This window comes from Ipomoea nil, unplaced genomic scaffold, assembly GCF_001879475.1.
Source record: "Ipomoea nil cultivar Tokyo-kokei standard unplaced genomic scaffold, Asagao_1.1 scaffold1074, whole genome shotgun sequence".
Classification (NCBI taxonomy): Eukaryota; Viridiplantae; Streptophyta; class Magnoliopsida; order Solanales; family Convolvulaceae; genus Ipomoea; species Ipomoea nil.
The window spans coordinates 1,262,596-1,282,010 of record NW_017617502.1 but is presented as its reverse complement, the minus strand read 5'-3'; the positions used below and the strand labels follow the sequence as shown (position 1 = coordinate 1,282,010).

Sequence of the window (19,415 nt, the reverse complement as noted above, 5' to 3'; positions counted from 1 at the left end):
TCTGGAGGCTCAACAATATGCACTTCAAAGGCAAAACATTGTGTTCTGGAAGACATAATATTGTGCTCTGCAAGAAGGAAAAAAATACAAAAAAAAAAAAAATGCACGGAAGATAAAAAAAGCTAATTTATTTACCAAAAGCAATGTGCACTGGAAGACATATCACTGTACTCTGGAAGATACAACATTGTGCTCTAGAAGGTATAACTATGCGTGTTATATATATATATATATATATATATATATATATATATATATATATATATATATATCCTTTATATAATAAAGCTATATGGTTTGGGAAATAATTAATGCTACCATTAATGCCACAACATACATCTTTTATTATAAAAAAAAAAAAAAAAAAAAAACACAACATTTAAAAAATAAAATAGTTATATATTATATAATCATATAAAAAATATACTTTTGAAAAATAAAATAACTATATATTATATAATCATATAAAAAATGTGTTCAATTAGAGTTTAAATTTACACATACAAAATTTGAAATTTTCTTTCCAAATGTAATTATCTTAGTTATTATTCGTATTGTGAAAATTATAATATAGATGAAATACAATTAAGAATAAATCAATGTAATTAAATAAATTTTATCTATAAGTTTATTTGACACATAATTAGAGATTATATTAATCATACAAAATTATAATTTATTTTAATTGTAATTTTGTATTCTATAAAAATAATAAATACTTACCAATGGAAGCTCAAAAATATTATTATATTAAATAATTTAAAATATTTTCGTTTTTCTATTTTTTATTTATATTTATAATAACATAATTTTTTTCCGTGCATCGCGCGGGTGAATTACTAGTGTATATATATATATATATATATATATATATATATATATATATATATATATATATATATATATATATGGACGCACTCAAGTAAGAACTACTGTCCAGGAAAGAACTAAGAACTAATCACAGTCGTTTACGTGTCGAGATTTAACGAACCAGATGTAATTTTATAAAAATAACATGGTGGAGTTTTCGTAAACAACTCAAACTTTGGTGCAAGTAACGTGGGTTAAAAGTGCAAATAACTGGTGCAAGTGTGCCAGTAAAAAAGTGCAACCATTTTCACTAAACATTGCAAGTAATTTACCTTTTTAACATTGGTGCACCTAATGATAACGTCTTTCACATTAGTGCACCACGTGTCCCATGTCTCAGACTCCACAACACCCCACACCATCCCTACCTCAACACACAACATCACCCCCCACACGCCCCACGCCGCACCACCCGGAGAGGGGGCGCAGGGACGCGCTGTGGCCGGTTGGGGCCAGCGCCCCCAGCGGCCGTCTCATCGCGACGCCCTGCACCTATGAGGGGCGTGATCGTCGCACCATGCCACGCCACCGCTGGCTGGTAACCCGCCCCAGCCACTGATTGCCCTAGGCCGGCGACGGTACTCCTCCAGGCTAGCCTACCTTCCACTTCTTGATCCCCTATCTCTTCTCGACATGTACCATCAGATCTTGACCCAATAACTTAAGTTCAATGAACCTTAGCCCATAACCCATATCTCCATCACATATCATCATATCCATTTCTAAACAAAAAAAATTATTATAGTGTATTTTATAAAGTGATGGCAAGGAAATTGTTAGTAATGAGAATCTAAATTTAAGGGTGACCGTTACTTGAGCTAAATTGGTAATAGGCAAATTGGAACCAATCATCAAGATTCAAATTTGTTTTGATTAATTATGGTCTTTTACTAGCTAGTTAGCACACATATAATTTTAATTAAAGTTCACATGTTTAAAGAAATTTTAATTTACTTTTAGTTTTAATTAAAAAGATTATTACAACCGTAACATTAACGCTATGTTTGGTTCATTGTAATTTAGTTATAGTTGAATTGAAATTCAATGAATGTCTCAATTACGTTGTTTGGTTAGAGGAAATTGCAATTCGTTTGCTGAATTAGAATTCAGACCCCCTCCCCCTCAAGAATTGCTATTCGACGCTGAAGGGGAGAAAAAAAAGATAGTGTGAAGACAATTTTACCTCTCTAATAATATCCTTGTCTTAGTAGTTGTCATCCACCATCTCATTCTCATCTCTCATCTCTATTCCTGGCATACCAAACACTGTAATTTGAATTCCTACTTTATTCTCACATTCTTTTACCACCGAATTACAATTTATTTCCCTACCTAATTCCTTCCTTCCTTCCAACCAAACGCCTGGTAAAGGATTGCATTCTACTACTGCTTGTAATTACGTAACTGTATCAATTTATTTCTGTTCAATTAACTAATTGACTGTAATAATCTTAAACATTACAACCCCAATACTAGAGTTTTGGGTTTGCTGGTATGGGGATTCCCAATTTCCATTGTTGGGAGCAGATGGGGCGATAATTTAATCGTCTTCGGCACTACAATTGTTAGCCAAGGAGCATATATGCTGCTATTATATGGCTGCAAAAGCCCTTGAAACCGAGCAAGGGCCAAGGGGTAACTTGACACAGTCTCCCAAACCTAGCATGTGTATTAAGAATAGTCAATTGCAACTCCAAAGCCAGGATATCTTAATCCAAGAAATATCTATCTTAATCCCGGCCAATTTACATTCTGGGTTTGCACGATATCCTAGGACATTGCATGCATTAATCCCGCATGAGTATTGTAATATGCAAAGTGTAGTCCAACAATTGTTATACCATGACTAAGGTTGATATTGTATAGTGAACTTTGGTAAAAAAAATTGCGTGTTTGCAGTTAATAATGTTTGTATTCGTAAATAAATTGAAAGTACATACTCCGTAATTATTAGACACATAACATGATAATTATAGACACATAAATTATTAACTATAGGCACAAAATATGTTAACCGTAGACATATAAGAAGTTGGTTAACATGTTATTTGTCTTCAGTTAACATATTATGTATCTGCAGTTAACAATTTATGTGTATGTAATTATCATGTTATATATATGTAATTACCATATGGTGTGCCTTCAATTTGTTTACAGCTACAGAAATAGTTAATTGTAAGTACAGAATGTGTTAACTACATATTTTATCTAATTGAAGTGTCTTAAATATTCAGGTTAGCTGTTAGACTCAATAAGAGTATAATAAAATATAAATACGTCTAAACAATATATTTTTATGGGTACAACTTAAAACCGAATCTAGCAACTCTCCACTTTTTAATGTCCCAAAGCACAAAAGCCCCCATCAAGATCCTACCTCAATTTGCTCAAGTTATCCACTTTAAATATTACAAGTATATACATATATTGCATGTGGGCCCTTCTCCAAACCACAAAAACATTCACTTTAACCCATGCATCTAGTTTGCGCTAAAAATGAAAGATGGCTCTGAACATAAACCCATCAATTTGGGACTATTGCCTTGCTCCGTTTAGACCAAAATATTGGTTTCCACGAAAACATGGACACATGGTTGTTGTTTGTTGAACAAATGAACATTTTGTTCTGTTTCATTGCACACTGCTAGTTATGTTTAGTATGCTATAATTCCTATAAACCCAACAATCCACTTCCATGTCACACTACTTCTTGATTTATACTTATTAGAATTTTCTAATTCAAACTTAATGTTGTACTCAAATTAGTGCTGAATTAGATGTCTGAATAATAATAATAATAATAATAATAATAATAATAATAATAATAATAATAATAATAATAATAATAATAATAATAATAATAATTATTATTATTATTATTATTATTATTATTATTATTATTATTAAAAATCAGAGAGCACTGGAATTTTTGTGTAACTACATTATTATAGTACGGATACTATGAACCCAAAAAACACTGTTTTATGTCAATACATGTCACCAATTAGGCAATTACATACCATGAAACTGCAATAATATTACAAAACTACCTTTAGAAAAAGAGAAAGATTTAATATATCGATTTACTAGAAATTCAACAATTATATGTCTTGTAACATCTCCTATTAAAATTTTATAAAATTAAAATGTATAACTTTATCAAATATGTGAAAAATGTTAAATGCATAACTTTATCAAATACGATATTTATAAAATTAATATTGATAGAATATGATTTTTTTGTCGGTCCATTATGTACTAGGTCATCAATTCAGATCCATGAATAGTAAAGATAAGCATAAAATTAAAATATAAAAAAATATATAAAAGAGATATGTATTTTTACGTTAATACTTGAGAAGAAAAATTTTATATATATATATATATATATATATATATATATATATATATATTGCCAATTACTAGCTATACTTTAGTCATTCTTGATAAGAAAAAAGAAAAATTCACATCTTTTTTTGCCAATTACTAGCCATACTTTAGTCATTCTTGATGATGTAATACATGTATATGATGTGAGCCTATAGGCTATTATTTAGAAGAGGGATGAGAGAATATCCTTCCATGGGGTTATGAGAGAGATGGAATGAATGATGTCTTGTCATGACCATGAACTTTTATAACAGGTGAGATTTAATCCTAGCCTGGCCTATAATATTATTTAAACATGATTTTATATAGAGAATATATTCTTTGAGATTTTTAATTTAGAATTTTTAGTTGGAGTAAATTATTAAAATGGTCCCTTGCTTGACTATATTAATTTAATTTGATTGATTTGATCCTTCTATTTTAAAATTGTCTAATTAAGTCTGTTGACTTTATTTTCTTTAACCAATTTGATCCTCCAACGCTCAACTCGTCAAATCTCCGATGAACATAAGGTTAATATAATCACACTAACTCATAATTTACCTCTGAGTAAATTACAAAAATGATTCCTTGACTATATCAATTTGACTAATATATTCCTTTGACTATCATTTGTTTAACCAATTTGGTCCTCATATTGTCAAATATGATGACCAAATTGGTTAAATAAATGATGATCAAACAGTTCAATATTGATGTGACCATTATATCCTTCAAAATAGATAATTTTTAAATGCGATGTTTAAATTAGTCAAATCGATATAATCAAGGGGACCATTTTGATAATTTACTCATTTTAGTTGTATAAAGTAGACAAATTTGATACATTACATTTGAAGAAAATGATTTTATATTTTGAACTTATAAATAATTTGTGTGCTAACTTAACAAAGTCTGCTAATTATATCGTGGGCTAAGGTCTACAATGCGCATTGTGGATCTTGGTCTAAAAATTAATAATTTTTTTTTTCATTTTTCTTTTGGATGTAGTAATAAGTACATAATTTGTTAACTTTAGATACATAAAATTACATATTTAAATACATAATTTGTTAACTATAAATGTATCATGTCAAGTAATTCTAACATTGTTCTAAGTTCATAATATATAAAGTGTAGGTAAATAAACTTAAAGCTAAAGGTTCATAAATTGGGTGTATATTAACATGTAATCATGATTATGATATATTTTTAAGAGATATTTGGTTGAAAATTAATACGTTTTTATTATAGATTTTTTTTTTAATACTATTGACTCTATTACATGGTAGTATCTGTTCTACACTTTCTCTAACTAATGCAGCCCAAAGAGTCAATACTCCACCACCGGGGTTCAATCATGTGACCTCCCCTCAAGGAGAGCCACAACGTAACCAGTGGTGGAGCCACAATGGAGGCAGTGGGGGCAGTTGCCCCCACTGCCCTATCCCATATAAATTGGATATATATTAAACATACCAAGATTTTAACAAAGTATTGGTTAGTTTAGATGGTAAGGCCTTTATTTCTTTATTGTGTCATATGAAAGGTCAGCAGTTCAAATCCTATAGCTGACTTCCTTTCTCCATCTCTTACCAATTTAGTTGCCATTTTCTTTTATTTAGAATATAATCATCTACCAATTTAGTTGCCATTTTCTAGCCGACTTCCTTTCTCCATCTACCAATTTAGTTGCCATTTTCTTTTATTTAGAATAATTAGTTAATGTTAGTTAGGATATAGTTGTTTAATAATTTTATTCGTATTTGATCGAACATTGTATTTGATCATTTTTTTTTAATTCATTTTACTTTTGCTTTTTCGTCCCCACTCAACATAAATCTTGGTTCCGCCACTGAACGTAACCCACAGGGGTGTCATCTGAGCACAAGGTGCTGGGCTTTTATTATGAGCTTAAGGTATTGATTTTGTAAACATCTAGTTAGCAGTTAATAAATTATGTACATGTTCTGACTTTGTTATATAAGTTCATAATATGTGAATTTAAGGTAAATAAACTTAAAGTTAAATGTTCATAATTTGAGTGTTCAACATATAATCATGAGTATGGTATAATTTTAAGAGGTTTTTGGTTGAAAATTAGCAAATTTTTATTATGGAACTGATTTTATAAACTTATAATTAACCAATTATGTATTTGTAATCAACATATTATATACATGCAATTAATAGATTATGTACATGTAGTATCAATAATGTTTTTTATTGCGAAAATAATGACGTCATTGAAGGCACTATTTATGTGAATTATGAAATGACATCGTTTTGGACTAGGGTCAACCTTGCAAGGTGGATCCTGGTCCATGATATAACAGTTGAACAAAGTTAGATTGAATATTATAATTGGATATAATTGTCATAAGATACAAAGATTACCCTATTTAGTAACATAGTTAATTATCAATCAATTTTGACTTATTTGACCACTATTAACTATTTGATTTTGTTAAACAATTAATATGAATGTTTGATTATTAGTTTTTTAACACTTTATTGCTCAAAAATGCTAAAATTCAAAAAACTACTCAAAGCAGCTTTTTGAATTCACTTTTTAAGAAAGTCATTTTGCATGTAATCAATTATCAACTAACCGCTAATTTTTGCCAAATATTTTTTTTACAATTAGCTAATGTTATCAACTAGTCAAACTCGCTAACCTAATCATCTAACAACTATTTACCAAACACCTCCTTGATGTTAAAATTTTCAATTTTAAGATTTGAATGTAATTATTATGGATAATTTAAGATACAGAAATTTGATATTAAATTGACAAAATTTGAAATTTAAATGCAATAATCACATTGGCTAAAGGTTTTTGAATTTTATTAACAGTAAAGAAAAAAAAAAATTCACTTACTAACAGTAAATCAGGGAAGCTTGTGCAACGGCAGCGTGTGTAGAGCCGTAGAGGATCCATGAAAAGTCGGGTCGGGTGTCCGGAATACCCATCAAGAAGTCGAAGACTCGTAGGAGTTGGGAGTTACGAGCCACGAGAGCAACAGAAAGAAAGAAAGAGAAGAGTTTGAATGCGCCATTGTGGGTTTCACTTTATTCTCTTCAAATTCCACTCTTTGCTTTGCTGTGCCCAAAATCTGATGTTTTTTTTTTTTAGAACAGGAAATTCCCCCATAACCCGGCACCTAAGCTCCTTCTTTCTGGGTTTCCATTGTATGTTTCTACCTGTCCCTGTCCCTCTCTAATCATGTGTGCATTGTCTTCTTTGTAAGCATCAATCTTGTCCTTTCTGCATTGCCCATTTTGAGTTTCTGTCATCTGGGGACTGGGTTGATTATATATTTATATTAGAGGATAAGAAACAGAGAGAAATATCATCTAAACCTGGATAGATGGACTCCTGTTTTTGGAATGAAACCAAAAATGCCAAACAATTTGGAGTTTCTTCATTACCTGAAAAAGAAGCAGAGGATTCTGTGTCGCCCCCATTTGGTAGTGAATCGCATTCTCCAGTGTTTTTAACTGCCAAATGAGCTTTCTTCGTTTACACACACAAATTGCAAGGAAATTCCCAGTTTTTTTCTTTCTTTTTTTTTTTGTTTGTTTTTGTGACCTGCAATTGTTGTTTGGAGTGAGAATCAGAAAGTTTTGATCTTTCTACACTTCACTCCATTCCCTTCCTTGTATGAATTTCTGAAACAATGAGAGATGACAACTCCAAGAAAACCAAGGTTTGTTAAGACTTAAAGACACACCACAATTTGTTTCTTCTTCTTCCATTCCCAAAAAGCTTGCTAATTTTGTGTTTTCTTGATTTAGCTTTCATGGACCAAGACTCTGGTCAAGAAATGGTTCAATATCAAGAGCAAAGCTGATGACTTTCATGCGGATGACTTAGTCTCTGGAGGTGATCTATTTACCTTATCTCTACTAATTGTAATTGTTGAGGAAACAAAAATTGCTTTTTGGGATTTCATATTCTGCCATTTCTGTGTGCAGCCTGAGATCTCTTCTTTATTTTATCCTTTCTGAAAATTTGTTCCCAATATTTTCCTAGGTGTTAATGAAAGAAAATGTTTTCTGTTGTTACTTTCATTTCAAATCTGTGGTTTAATGTTGTAATAACAGAAAAAACAGACAGCTTTAGCAAATTTATCTTTTTGCTTTTTCAGGTGTTGATGATGAATGCAGGGCTAATTTTTCAGAGAGGGAGGCAAGCACTATCAAGAAAAGCAAAACAGGTTCACTATCAGAACTGAAGTTTTTCAGTTGGACCACAACACTCTTTAACCAAAATTTTGTTTGTTTTTTTGTTTGTTTTTTTTGGGTTTTTCTTTCGACCGTTTGCCTGCATTTTGATATTATCCGTTATTTTTTATACAATTAAACTTATAGAGAGGTCAGGCAGAAGGAACTTTGATCGAGTAAGACAAAGTACGATTGACATTGATGCCTCTCGGGTTATGGATGTTAATAACTATAGGTTTGTCCTCTTATCGTCCATTTGTTCCTCGTTACTTCCTGTATGTTTAAGCTTTAATGTAACGATTTTAATGTTGGCACAGGATATTTGTGGCTACATGGAATGTGGCTGGAAAGTCTCCACCTAGTAATTTAAGTCTTGATAATTGGCTCCACACCTCACCCCTTGCTGACATCTATGTTCTGGGGTGAGTTAAGAATTAGAAGACATATCGTTCTTTGTTCTTGGAGAGAAAATAATTGTTTCTTTATCATGGTTTAGGTTTCAAGAAATTGTTCCCTTGAATGCTGGAAATGTGTTGGGCACAGAGAATAATGGCCCGGCTAGAAAATGGCAAGCCCTCATCCGCAAAACGCTAAACACTCTTCCTGGCACTAGTGGTAGTTCCCACACACCCTCCCCGGTTCCTAATCCCATTGTGGAACTAAACGCTGACTTTGAGGGCTCAACGAGGGAGAGAGCCCCGTCTCTCTACCACCGTCGCTCATTTCAGTCATTGAGCCGTAGCTTGAGAGTAATGGGGAATGACGGGTCGATGCCTCAATCTAGAATTGATCATCGGTTTAGTGTTTGTGAAAGGGATGTGTTTGGACAGAGATCGAGTGATTATGAACCAAATGGGATTTGGGATGGTTCATCTGATGATGAAAATTCTCCGGATGGCTCTCTTATCACAACCGACTATTACCCCCCATTGGTATATAGTGGTTCTACTTCTATAGAGGATAGAGACAAACGTCCTACACAATCCGGGTTCTGTTTAGTTGCGAGCAAGCAAATGGTTGGAATTTTTCTTAGTGTATGGATAAAAGCCGATCTAAGGGACAATGTTCGTAACCTTAAAGTGTCCTGTGTTGGAACCGGTTTGATGGGCTATCTTGGAAACAAGGTACATTTTGATCTCATTTACCATAATTTTATTAAATATTTCGACCAAATTAAAACTCTAATCTCATTTGATTTCCAGGGATCAATCTCAGTTAGTATGTCGTTGCACCAAACAAGCTTCTGCTTTATCTGTACCCATTTAACTTCTGGGCAGAAGGAAGGTGACGAGCTGCGGAGGAACTCTGACGTCATGGAGATTCTCAAGAAAACGAGGTTTCCGAGAGTTCATGGCACGGGAGACGAGGATTCTCCTCAAACAATCCTTGAGCACGAGTAAATTTGTCAATGCCATTTTAGTATTTTCTCCTTTTTTCATATGGCGTTTGCTTTGGAGTCCTGATCTTGGATAACTTTTACGTTTGTGAAGTCGAGTTATATGGCTTGGGGATTTGAACTACCGGATTGCTCTATCTTACCGAACTGCAAAGACACTAGTTGAGATGCGAAATTGGAGGGCGTTACTAGAAAATGATCAGGCAAGTTTACATTTGTTTAAGTTCATGTGATTTAACCAATGACTGATAAGTTATATATTTTTCGTACAGCTGAGAATAGAGCAGAGAAACGATCGTGTCTTTCCTGGTTGGCATGAAGGACAAATATATTTCCCTCCGACATATAAATATTCAAGTAATTCAGATAGATACGCGGGGGATGGCTATAGACATTCAAAAGAGAAACGAAGAACACCAGCATGGTAACCCTTTATCTTTTGACTTCTTAGTAAGAAATGAATAAACTAGAATTTTACGTGTCTTTCTGACTTGTGGTCCAAACCAGACTAAAAGACTGAATTCAACCAATTAGCTAGTCTAATCCATGGCCTGTTCTCTCTTATAGATGAACTAACTAGAATAAACTAGAATTTTACGTGTCTTTCTGACTTGTGGTCCAAACCAGACTAAAAGACTGAATCCAACCAATTAGCTAGTCTAATCCATGGCCTGTTCTCTCTTATAGATGAACTAACTAGTGTTATGTGGATAAAGGTGTGATCGTATATTATGGTATGGTAGTGGCCTCCATCAAATATCATACGTTCGTGGAGAGTCAAGATTTTCGGATCATAGACCGGTTTGTAGCGTATTCATTGCGGAGGCTGAATCCATGAACCACAACCGGTTCAGAAAAAGCTTGAGCTATTCGAGCTCGAGGGTTGAGGTCGAAGAATTGTTGCCACGTTCACATATACATGGTGGATGGAATTACTATTAAGAAAGAACATTACATATATAGGTATTCTTCTTTCTTCCATTCATGACCAGGAATAAGGAGTCTGCAAAGCTCGATCGCACTCCACCAACGTAACAATCCAAATTAAATGCTTTCTTCTGTGTCACTTTGGTAAGATCTATCTTACCTTTATCGATATGATTGATATATATGTCTAAAAGCTGATTGAATTAGCGTATCTTTGATTCGATTCAAGTTCGTTCTACTTTGATGCATGCATTATATTTGTTCTAAACAGTATTCTTGCATCTTAGCCATTAATTTCTGGTAAATAATTTTGCAGGATGATCCAAGTTACAGTGTCTACACACAATTAAGCAAGCTTTTGTAGGTGATCTATACACTACTTGGCAACATAGTTTGTGACAGTGCAGTGATGATATCATATCATTTCATTGCTTTTTCTGTGGGAAGAAAGCATATATAGTTTTATAAGAATAGGAATATCAGTTGTTTCCATTTTTAGGAGATCTCCCAAGCCTGTAAAACAAAAAAAGAATTATTTGTTTATCTAATGAGGAATCCAACAAAATTCTACATCACATTTTGTATGGGAAATTGTGATTCCGTATCCTTCTTGCCCAATTTTGGTTTTTCCTGCTAAGTAGAGTTGAGATTCAAATTATTCAACAAATCATACTTCAACTAATGCTAATCATCCATATGTAAAAAAATATAATAAGATTGAATAATTTAAAGGTTGTTTATATTAAAAGGGAAAATCACATATGTAAAAAAATATAATAAGATTGAATAATTTAAAGGTTGTTTATATTAAAAGGGAAAATCACATATTTGGTCTCAAAGTTATACTGACGATTCAGTCTCTCAGTTATGATCGTGTTCATTTTTTACTCATCAGTTAGGAGGTTGGGAAATGTAAAATAATGTTGCGGCGAAAGTGATTTTAACATATGAAGAATAAAATGTGAATTTTCTTACTTTACCACTCCAATAATATAGAGTACGTTTTTGGATTTTTCATTAAGTCGAGACGGAAACGAAACCTAACGTCAGGACCAAGTGTGTCACTTTACTCATAACTAATGGATAAAAAATATATATGGTTATAATTGACTAAACTGAGGGACTCATTCGAAACTTAGATATATCTATCTCACGGATCAAAGATGTAATTTTTCTTGTATTTAATTTAAATAAACATGTGATAAAAGTCACAAAAACTTATATACTTATAATGAAAATGTAATTATGTATGCCACTAAATTGAAAATGTGTATAATTGGGTTATTGTGTACTTTTAAATTGTACAATCAAGAAAATTAGCATGGTGAAAAATGAAAATTAGCTATGTGGTGTTGACGACGGAGTTCATGGAAGAATATGATGGCTTTAAGCCATTAACCAAGCTTATTGAAAATATATACTGGTACTAAGAGCATTCTTAATAGTTTTAGATTTTGAAAAGTTTTTGCATGTATGACTATGAAAGAGAAGATATGATGGAATAGAAAAAAGAAAAAAAAAAAAAAACCAAAACAAATATGAAAAACAAAAAAATAAATAAATAAAATAAAGAAAAGCTTTAGGGTGTGTTTGGTTTGCACATAGGAATCGAAATCGGAATAGGTATCAAATACTTAGTAATGATAATGGGTTTTGGTGAAAGTATTTAACATGTTTGGTAGTAGGGTGGAATGAGAATGGTTACTAATAGTAGTGTTTAAGAATGAATAAGGGAATGAAACTCTTATTTTATTTGGGTATGAGATTTTCAATTGATGAGGTATTCGAAACACATAGTACTATTCTAAAAACCTATCAACCAAACAACAACAATAATTTTCATACCCATTCCTATGGGCAAAACCCACCAACCAAACACAGCCTTAATAACGCGCCCATTGAGCTCGTGCACGGGGCATTGTGGTTCACTTCACGTGAACCAGTCGAGACTTTTGCAATGGTTATTGCGTGGACCGTAGTCCACACAGTTGTGTGGATCATAGTCCAAAAACGACGTGATTTTGCTTAATTTTATTTTTTCGCGCGCCCAGCTACAACATATACATTTTTATAACTTATAATGTACATTATTCTAAAACATAATTCACATTATTCTAAAGCATAATGTACATTATTTTAAAACATAATGTACATTATATTATCCCAGATGTTTCATTATTCTAACACGTAATGTACATTATTCTAACATGCAATGTACATTATTTTAAAATATAATGTATATTATTCTGACACATAATGAGGGATGTAGTGAGGAGGTGACAAATTATGAGGGATAAGATGAATGATACCCATTTTTAATTGGAGGGGTAATCAAATCTCATAGTTGTGTTTTAAAAAGTTATCAACGAAATAATAACTATGATTTTGATTCGCATACTTGGTGTGTAAACTCATAAACCAAACACATTCTTTTTTTTGAAGACTATTAACCTTATTACAAGGTAGTATCTGTTCTATACTTTCTCTAACTGTTGAAGATCATCGTTTTTTTTCTGTTATATACTTTCTCTAACTGTTGAAGATCATCGTTCTAAAAAAAAACTGTTAAAAGATCAAAGAGTTAATACTTCACCACACCGGGATTCAATCCTGTGACCTTCCTTCAAGGAGAGCCACAGAGATGTCATCTGAGCACAAGGTGCTTGGTAACCAAACACATTCTTAATTATACTTTGATGAATAATTCATGATTTATTTAGGATAATAAAACAAGATGAGCTAGTGAGGTACAGAAGGCAGAAGGCAGGAGGTACATTACGTAAGTACAATAATGTGAGTAGCTCAGCTCTAACCCTTATTGGGAACTAGTACGTACGTACCTACATACTACACTGCATGTGAATGAGTCACAACAATTCACTTTCATAGTCAAATTTTCAAAGTCTATAGGGGCTTGAGTGAGTAAGACAATTTCAGGTTACCCAATCAAAATTTGGTTGATAACATCACAAGATGTATGACTAAATAATAATGGTGTAATAGACTCTGTGTGAGCATTAAAAAAAAAAAAAAAAACTTTGTGCGACGAAATCAATTGAAAGGCTGTTGGCATGAATTGAACCTATGACTTTCACATACTATACAAGAAATAAATAATATTTTGATAATGCATACTAAAGAATAATACCAACTAAGTTGCCTAGTTTAAATCACAAGGTGCGGGAATAACACCAGAAATAATAATAATACTAATAATAATAATAACAAAAAAAAAAAAAAAAAAAAAAAAAGGTGTTTGAGGAATAGGTTTAGCAGTAGGGAATGTGGCAGTAAGGGGTGCAGGGAGAATGGTGTGTGAGGTTTGGTTTGCTTGTTGAACAAGTGAAGGTAATTTAAGGTCGTTGAAATAAATTAAAGGTTGTCAGAATGCATGCATATATATATATATATATATATATATATATATATATATATATATATATATATATGAGAATGAGTGAGTCACGGCACTACTACGTCTACCTGATGTGGTAGATACTCTGCTGGCCTGGAAAGGATCTTCTCCCTTTGTTGTTGTGTCATTACCATGCCAGCAAACTAACAATAGCAAGACGTTAAAACTAAATAATGCATCTAAATTAAACAACATATACATATGTTCTTTATTTATTTTTGTTTTGATACATTACATTTTTCAGTTTATATCGTTCACACTAATTTTAAGCCCTCAATATCTCTTAATAACCTCCACCTCCATTCTACCGCTTCAACAATATATCTTAAAGTGATCGGTCCAATTATTCGTTTGTAGCATTATGAATGTATGGAATTATGAATGTAAATTATGGAATTATGAACACAGAGCTCTGACATTATGAACTTACAATTATGAACATATGGTGATAAAATTATGAACATAGAGCTTCGAAAATTATGAATGTACAGTTAGGGAATTATGAATGTACAGTTATGGAATTATGAATGTACAGTTATGGAATTATGAACACAGAGCTCTGACATTATAAACTTACAATATGAACATATAGTGATAAAATTATGAACATAGAGCTCTAAAATTGTGAACATAGAGATTCAAAAATTATGAATTTACAGTTATTGAATTATGAATGTACAGTTACAGAATTATAAATGTATAGTTATGAAATTATGAACACAGAGCTCTAACATTATGAACATATAGTGATAAAATTATGAACATATACTCCTATAATGAAACGGTCTGAAATTTTTTTTAAAAAAAAAGGAAAATAACGGTGTCACTAACAACACAGTTATCCGTGTCCACAATACATACTAGACACGAGTTCATAACATAAAGATTGAAGTTTTACTACATAGACTCCTTAACTCCGATCTATTCCTTCATTTTTACTTCGTGGTTCTCAATAAAAATGTGGAGTAAAAAGTAGGAGCTGAGGTAGGCAGATAAGACAGAAAATGAAAATGACTGGAGTGGAAGATGGTTGAAGTAGGTGTTTTTCACTGGTTTAGTATGGCATGTGGTTACGTATTTGTGGAGAAAATGAGTAGTTAACCTTTTTAAGGTCAACTACGATCCAGATCATATCAATTGAATTGAATTCTAGGACAGGATAGGAATTAGGATAGGATATGACAGTCTTCAGCTACCCCTACTACCCAAATGCAGTCAGTCATATATATACAATAAAAACACGTCATTCATCCTCACCTCTCTCGATCTGCTCAATGCACTTTATCATTTTTACTCTACTCTGCGATAACACCTGTATGTTTTAACGAGCAAAATTTACTGCAGAACATGGTTGAAAACGATGTTAAAAGAAACGAGTGTCCTTCTATGTAATTAGCTTGTATAACATATTTAGTTTTATTTTATATACATTATAATTTCATTTCAGCACAATTATATTTTTATTTTGTTCATTCGACATTATACATATGATAGTCTTATTACAGTAAGACATGTTATTGTTGAATTTCATTTTATAAAAACTGTAGTCTTATTAGAACACTACTAAACGATAATTCTAATTCGGATTCCATTATCCATATCAGAAGTGTATCCACGGCCTCTTGTACTAATTTCTCTTGACACATTACTAATTCTCCTAGCGTAGATCTACTTGTTGTTAATAGATCAGTAAGGGTATTGTTTCGATAAAGTTTATTAATATCCAAGCTCATTAATTTCCCCCCATCTATCTAAATGATTGGTCTCAACTCAAGAGGAAGCACTGGTAATAGAAACAAAAGTATCCATTCGGGTTCTATATTTGTTCGAAGAAAATGCTTAGCCAACTCCATACGTCTAACCAAAAAATCCTTTCATCTTCCAACTTTTCTATCTTCCCATTCATTGGACAATATACACTCAAATATGTGAAACTGTTATTCAGTTTCATTTTATATACACTGTACGTAGTTTCATTACAACACAATTACAATATCATTTCATATGTGAGACATGTTATTCAATTTCTTTTTATACATATTGTAATTTCATTTCAGCAAAACTAAAGTATCATTTCTATTCAACTAGAGTTGTATTTGACAATATACACTCAATATGTGAGACATGTTATTCAGTTCATTTTATACACACTGCAGTTTCATTTCAACACAACTAAAGTATCATTTCAATTCAATTACAGTGTCAAATATACATGACAGTTTCATTTTAAATACACTATAGTTTCATTTTATTATTAACATACAAAAAAATATGAAATTTGTTAAAAAGTAAAGGTTGCAGTGTCAAATATACATGACAGTTTCATTTTAAACTATTTTCAGACCATAGTTCACAAAACCAATCATTATTGTGTGGACCATGGTCCACACAAGTTGTGTGGATAATATTTTGTATACGGTAAAATAATGTACATTGTATTCAGGGGATGGGATGTACAGTATTTTTGTACTGAGTGTACATTATATTATATAATGTACATTTAATACAAAAATAATGTACATTTAGTATATTAAAAATGTATTTTTTGTTATGGTCCACCTAACATTCTGTGGACCATGGTCCACACAATAATTTACCCCACAAAACTCTGTGGACCTAACCAACACCGTGGAATAAGTTCAACGTACACCAAATGAGTCGTTATATCGTGCATCGTGGTGCATAATCAATTATGCACCGCGCGTCAGACAATACAGTGTGTCTAAACCGACACACGTATTATTTTTATATTATCAAATGAAACTACAGTTAAAACAAAATGATACTGTAGTTGTGGTAAAATGAAACTACAGTATATATAAAATGAAACTGAATAACATTTCACATATTTGAGTGTATATTGTACAATGAAGTTGTAATTATATTCAAATGATCATGTAGTTGTGTTTTAATGAAATTATAGTGTATATAAAATAAAATTAAATAACATTTTCACATATTTGAGTATATAAATATTGAATGAAACTGTAGTTATATCGAAATAAAACTGTAGTTGTGTTGAACTGAAACTGAAGAACAGTTATTTTTTGCAAAGATTCTGTTTCTTTTCATTAAATAAAACGACTTTGTTTTGACAGTGTCGATTTAAATACACTGTAGTGTCTAACACGCGGTGCATAATCAATTATGCACCACAATGCACGATATAATTTGCCACACCAAAGCTACCCAAGTCTCTATTTTACTTACCACTGAAGCCCAGGCCCAGGCTGCCCTACTTATATAATGAAGCCCATAATGCTAGGGAAAGTTAGGGGCCGTGAACCATGGTTCTCATTACAAAATAATATTTATGTATCGGTTAACGTATTATGTATCTATTGTAAATAATATATTATGTATTTATAGTTAATATATGATGTGTTTAATTTATTTACAAGCACATAATTTATTAATTAACTTAATACATATAATATATATGCTAATTGACACATAAATTTTGGACCATGCATGGTTCACAATGTAAGTTGGACCTTGATCTATGGTATAACAAGTGAAAGTTAGGGGGCGTTTGGTTTAAAAATTAGAATCAGAATGATAATTGAAATCAAATACTGTTGCGTTTGTGAGAGAGATGGAAACAGAAAGATGGAAGAAAGAAAGATATTTTTTCATTGAACTCTAACAGAAAGCATCATACAAGCTTAAGTACTGAAGCAGAAGCGGGAAAGGAAAGAATACAAAAATTAACTAACTCTAACAACCATCCTAACAGAATTAGTTGAGGGATGTGATGAAGACGTGTCAGTTGCTGCTTCTTGTTCCCTAATAGTCCCCCTCAAGCTTGGAATATAGAGATTCAGCAATCCAAGCTTGGAAACATAACTGTAGAAAGAGCTTGGACAGTGTGTTTTAGTGAAAACATCTGCCAACTGATTTGCAGAGCTAACATGAAGCAACTTTATGACTCCTTTTTGGGCTTTTTCTCTAACAAGGTGACAATCAATCTCGATATGTTTTGTTCGTTCGTGAAAGACCGGATTCTCAGTAATGGCTATGGCAGATTTACTGTCACAAAAGATGGAGGTAGGAGTAGTAGACAGCAGACCAAATTCAGCAAGCAAGTACATGATCCACTGGACTTCACATGTGGTGGCAGCTAAGGCCCTGTATTCAGCTTCTGAAGATGATTTAGAAATTGTAGCCTGCTTCTTGGACTTCCACGAAATCAAAGCTGGCCCCAAGAAGATGCAAAAACCTGTCACAGATCTTCTGGAATCTATGCAAGCTCCCCAATCTGCATCAGAGAAGGCTTTCAAGCTGAGATCAGAGGTTGCAGGGAAAAACAACCCTTGTCCAGGAGCACTCTTAATGTATCTCAACACTCTGTGAGCTGCTTGTAGGTGGAGATGTGTAGGCTTGTCTAAGAACTGGGATAACTGCTGAGTGGCAAAACTTATGTCTGGCCTAGTGATGGTGAGATATAGCAGTTTTCCAACTAGCCTTCTATAAGGAATATTGTCATCAAGCAAATCACCCTCATCCTTACAAAGCTTGTGTGAGGGAACAGTAGGGCTGTACACAGGTTTAGAATCAATAAACCCTGCTTCTTCTAAAAGTTCAAGGGCATATTTCCTCTATGAAACTGCTATACCCTTCTTCTGTCTTGCCACTTCTAGGCCTAAGAAATATTTCATAGGACCTAGGTCTTTAATTTGAAAGCAATCATTCAGCTGCTTCTTAATCTGTTGGATTAGATCTAAGTCACCACTGGCTACTACTATATCATCAACATACACCAGTAGTGCCACAAAAAGAGATCCCTTGCCTTTGGTGAACAAGGAATTGTCAGGAATGGATTGCTTAAAACCCATCCTTTGCAAGGTAACACAAAGCTTGGTGTTCCACTGCCTACTAGCCTGCTTTAAACCATAAAGGGATTTAGTTAGTTTACACACCTGCCCAGCTTTGGTTCCTACAACACCAGGGGGAAGTTGCATATATACTTCTTCTTCTAAATCTCCATTGAGGAAGGCATTATTAACATCCATTTGATGAAGATGCCAATTGTGTGCAGCTGCTATAGCCAAAAGGGTCCTAATGGTGGTCATCTTGGCCACTGGACTGAAAGTATCCATGTAGTCAACACCAAGGGTTTGAGTGTAACCCTTAGCCAGTAGCCTTGCCTTGTATCTATCAACTGTCCCATCAGCCTTATGTTTAATCTTGTATACCCATCTGCACCCTATG

At 32.7% G+C, this 19,415-nt stretch overlaps 1 protein-coding gene across 1 annotated transcript; it reads left to right on the top strand.

The window, feature by feature from the left end:
• Nucleotides 1–7,271: 7,271 nt before the first annotated feature.
• Nucleotides 7,272–11,321, top strand: LOC109182668 (type I inositol polyphosphate 5-phosphatase 4-like). Its single transcript, XM_019332818.1, has 11 exons — nt 7,272–7,949; nt 8,038–8,125; nt 8,391–8,459; nt 8,614–8,701; nt 8,784–8,888; nt 8,963–9,590; nt 9,669–9,862; nt 9,957–10,065; nt 10,135–10,286; nt 10,579–10,933; nt 11,106–11,321. The coding sequence occupies exons 1-10, from the start codon at nt 7,920–7,922 to the stop codon at nt 10,802–10,804; spliced, it is 1,689 nt and encodes a 562-aa protein (XP_019188363.1). The 5' UTR covers nt 7,272–7,919; the 3' UTR covers nt 10,805–10,933; nt 11,106–11,321.
• The last annotated feature ends 8,094 nt before the right edge of the window (nt 11,322–19,415 follow it).

What these genes read in the sequence shown, in the direction of transcription:
- LOC109182668 (XM_019332818.1), top strand. Translation starts at nt 7,920, where the DNA reads ATGAGAGATGACAACTCCAAGAAAACCAAG. An exon ending in GGATGACTTAGTCTCTGGAG is followed by an intron (nt 8,126 to 8,390) that starts GTGATCTATTTA and finishes TTGCTTTTTCAG; the next exon opens with GTGTTGATGATGAATGCAGG. An exon ending in TATCAAGAAAAGCAAAACAG is followed by an intron (nt 8,460 to 8,613) that starts GTTCACTATCAG and finishes TTAAACTTATAG; the next exon opens with AGAGGTCAGGCAGAAGGAAC.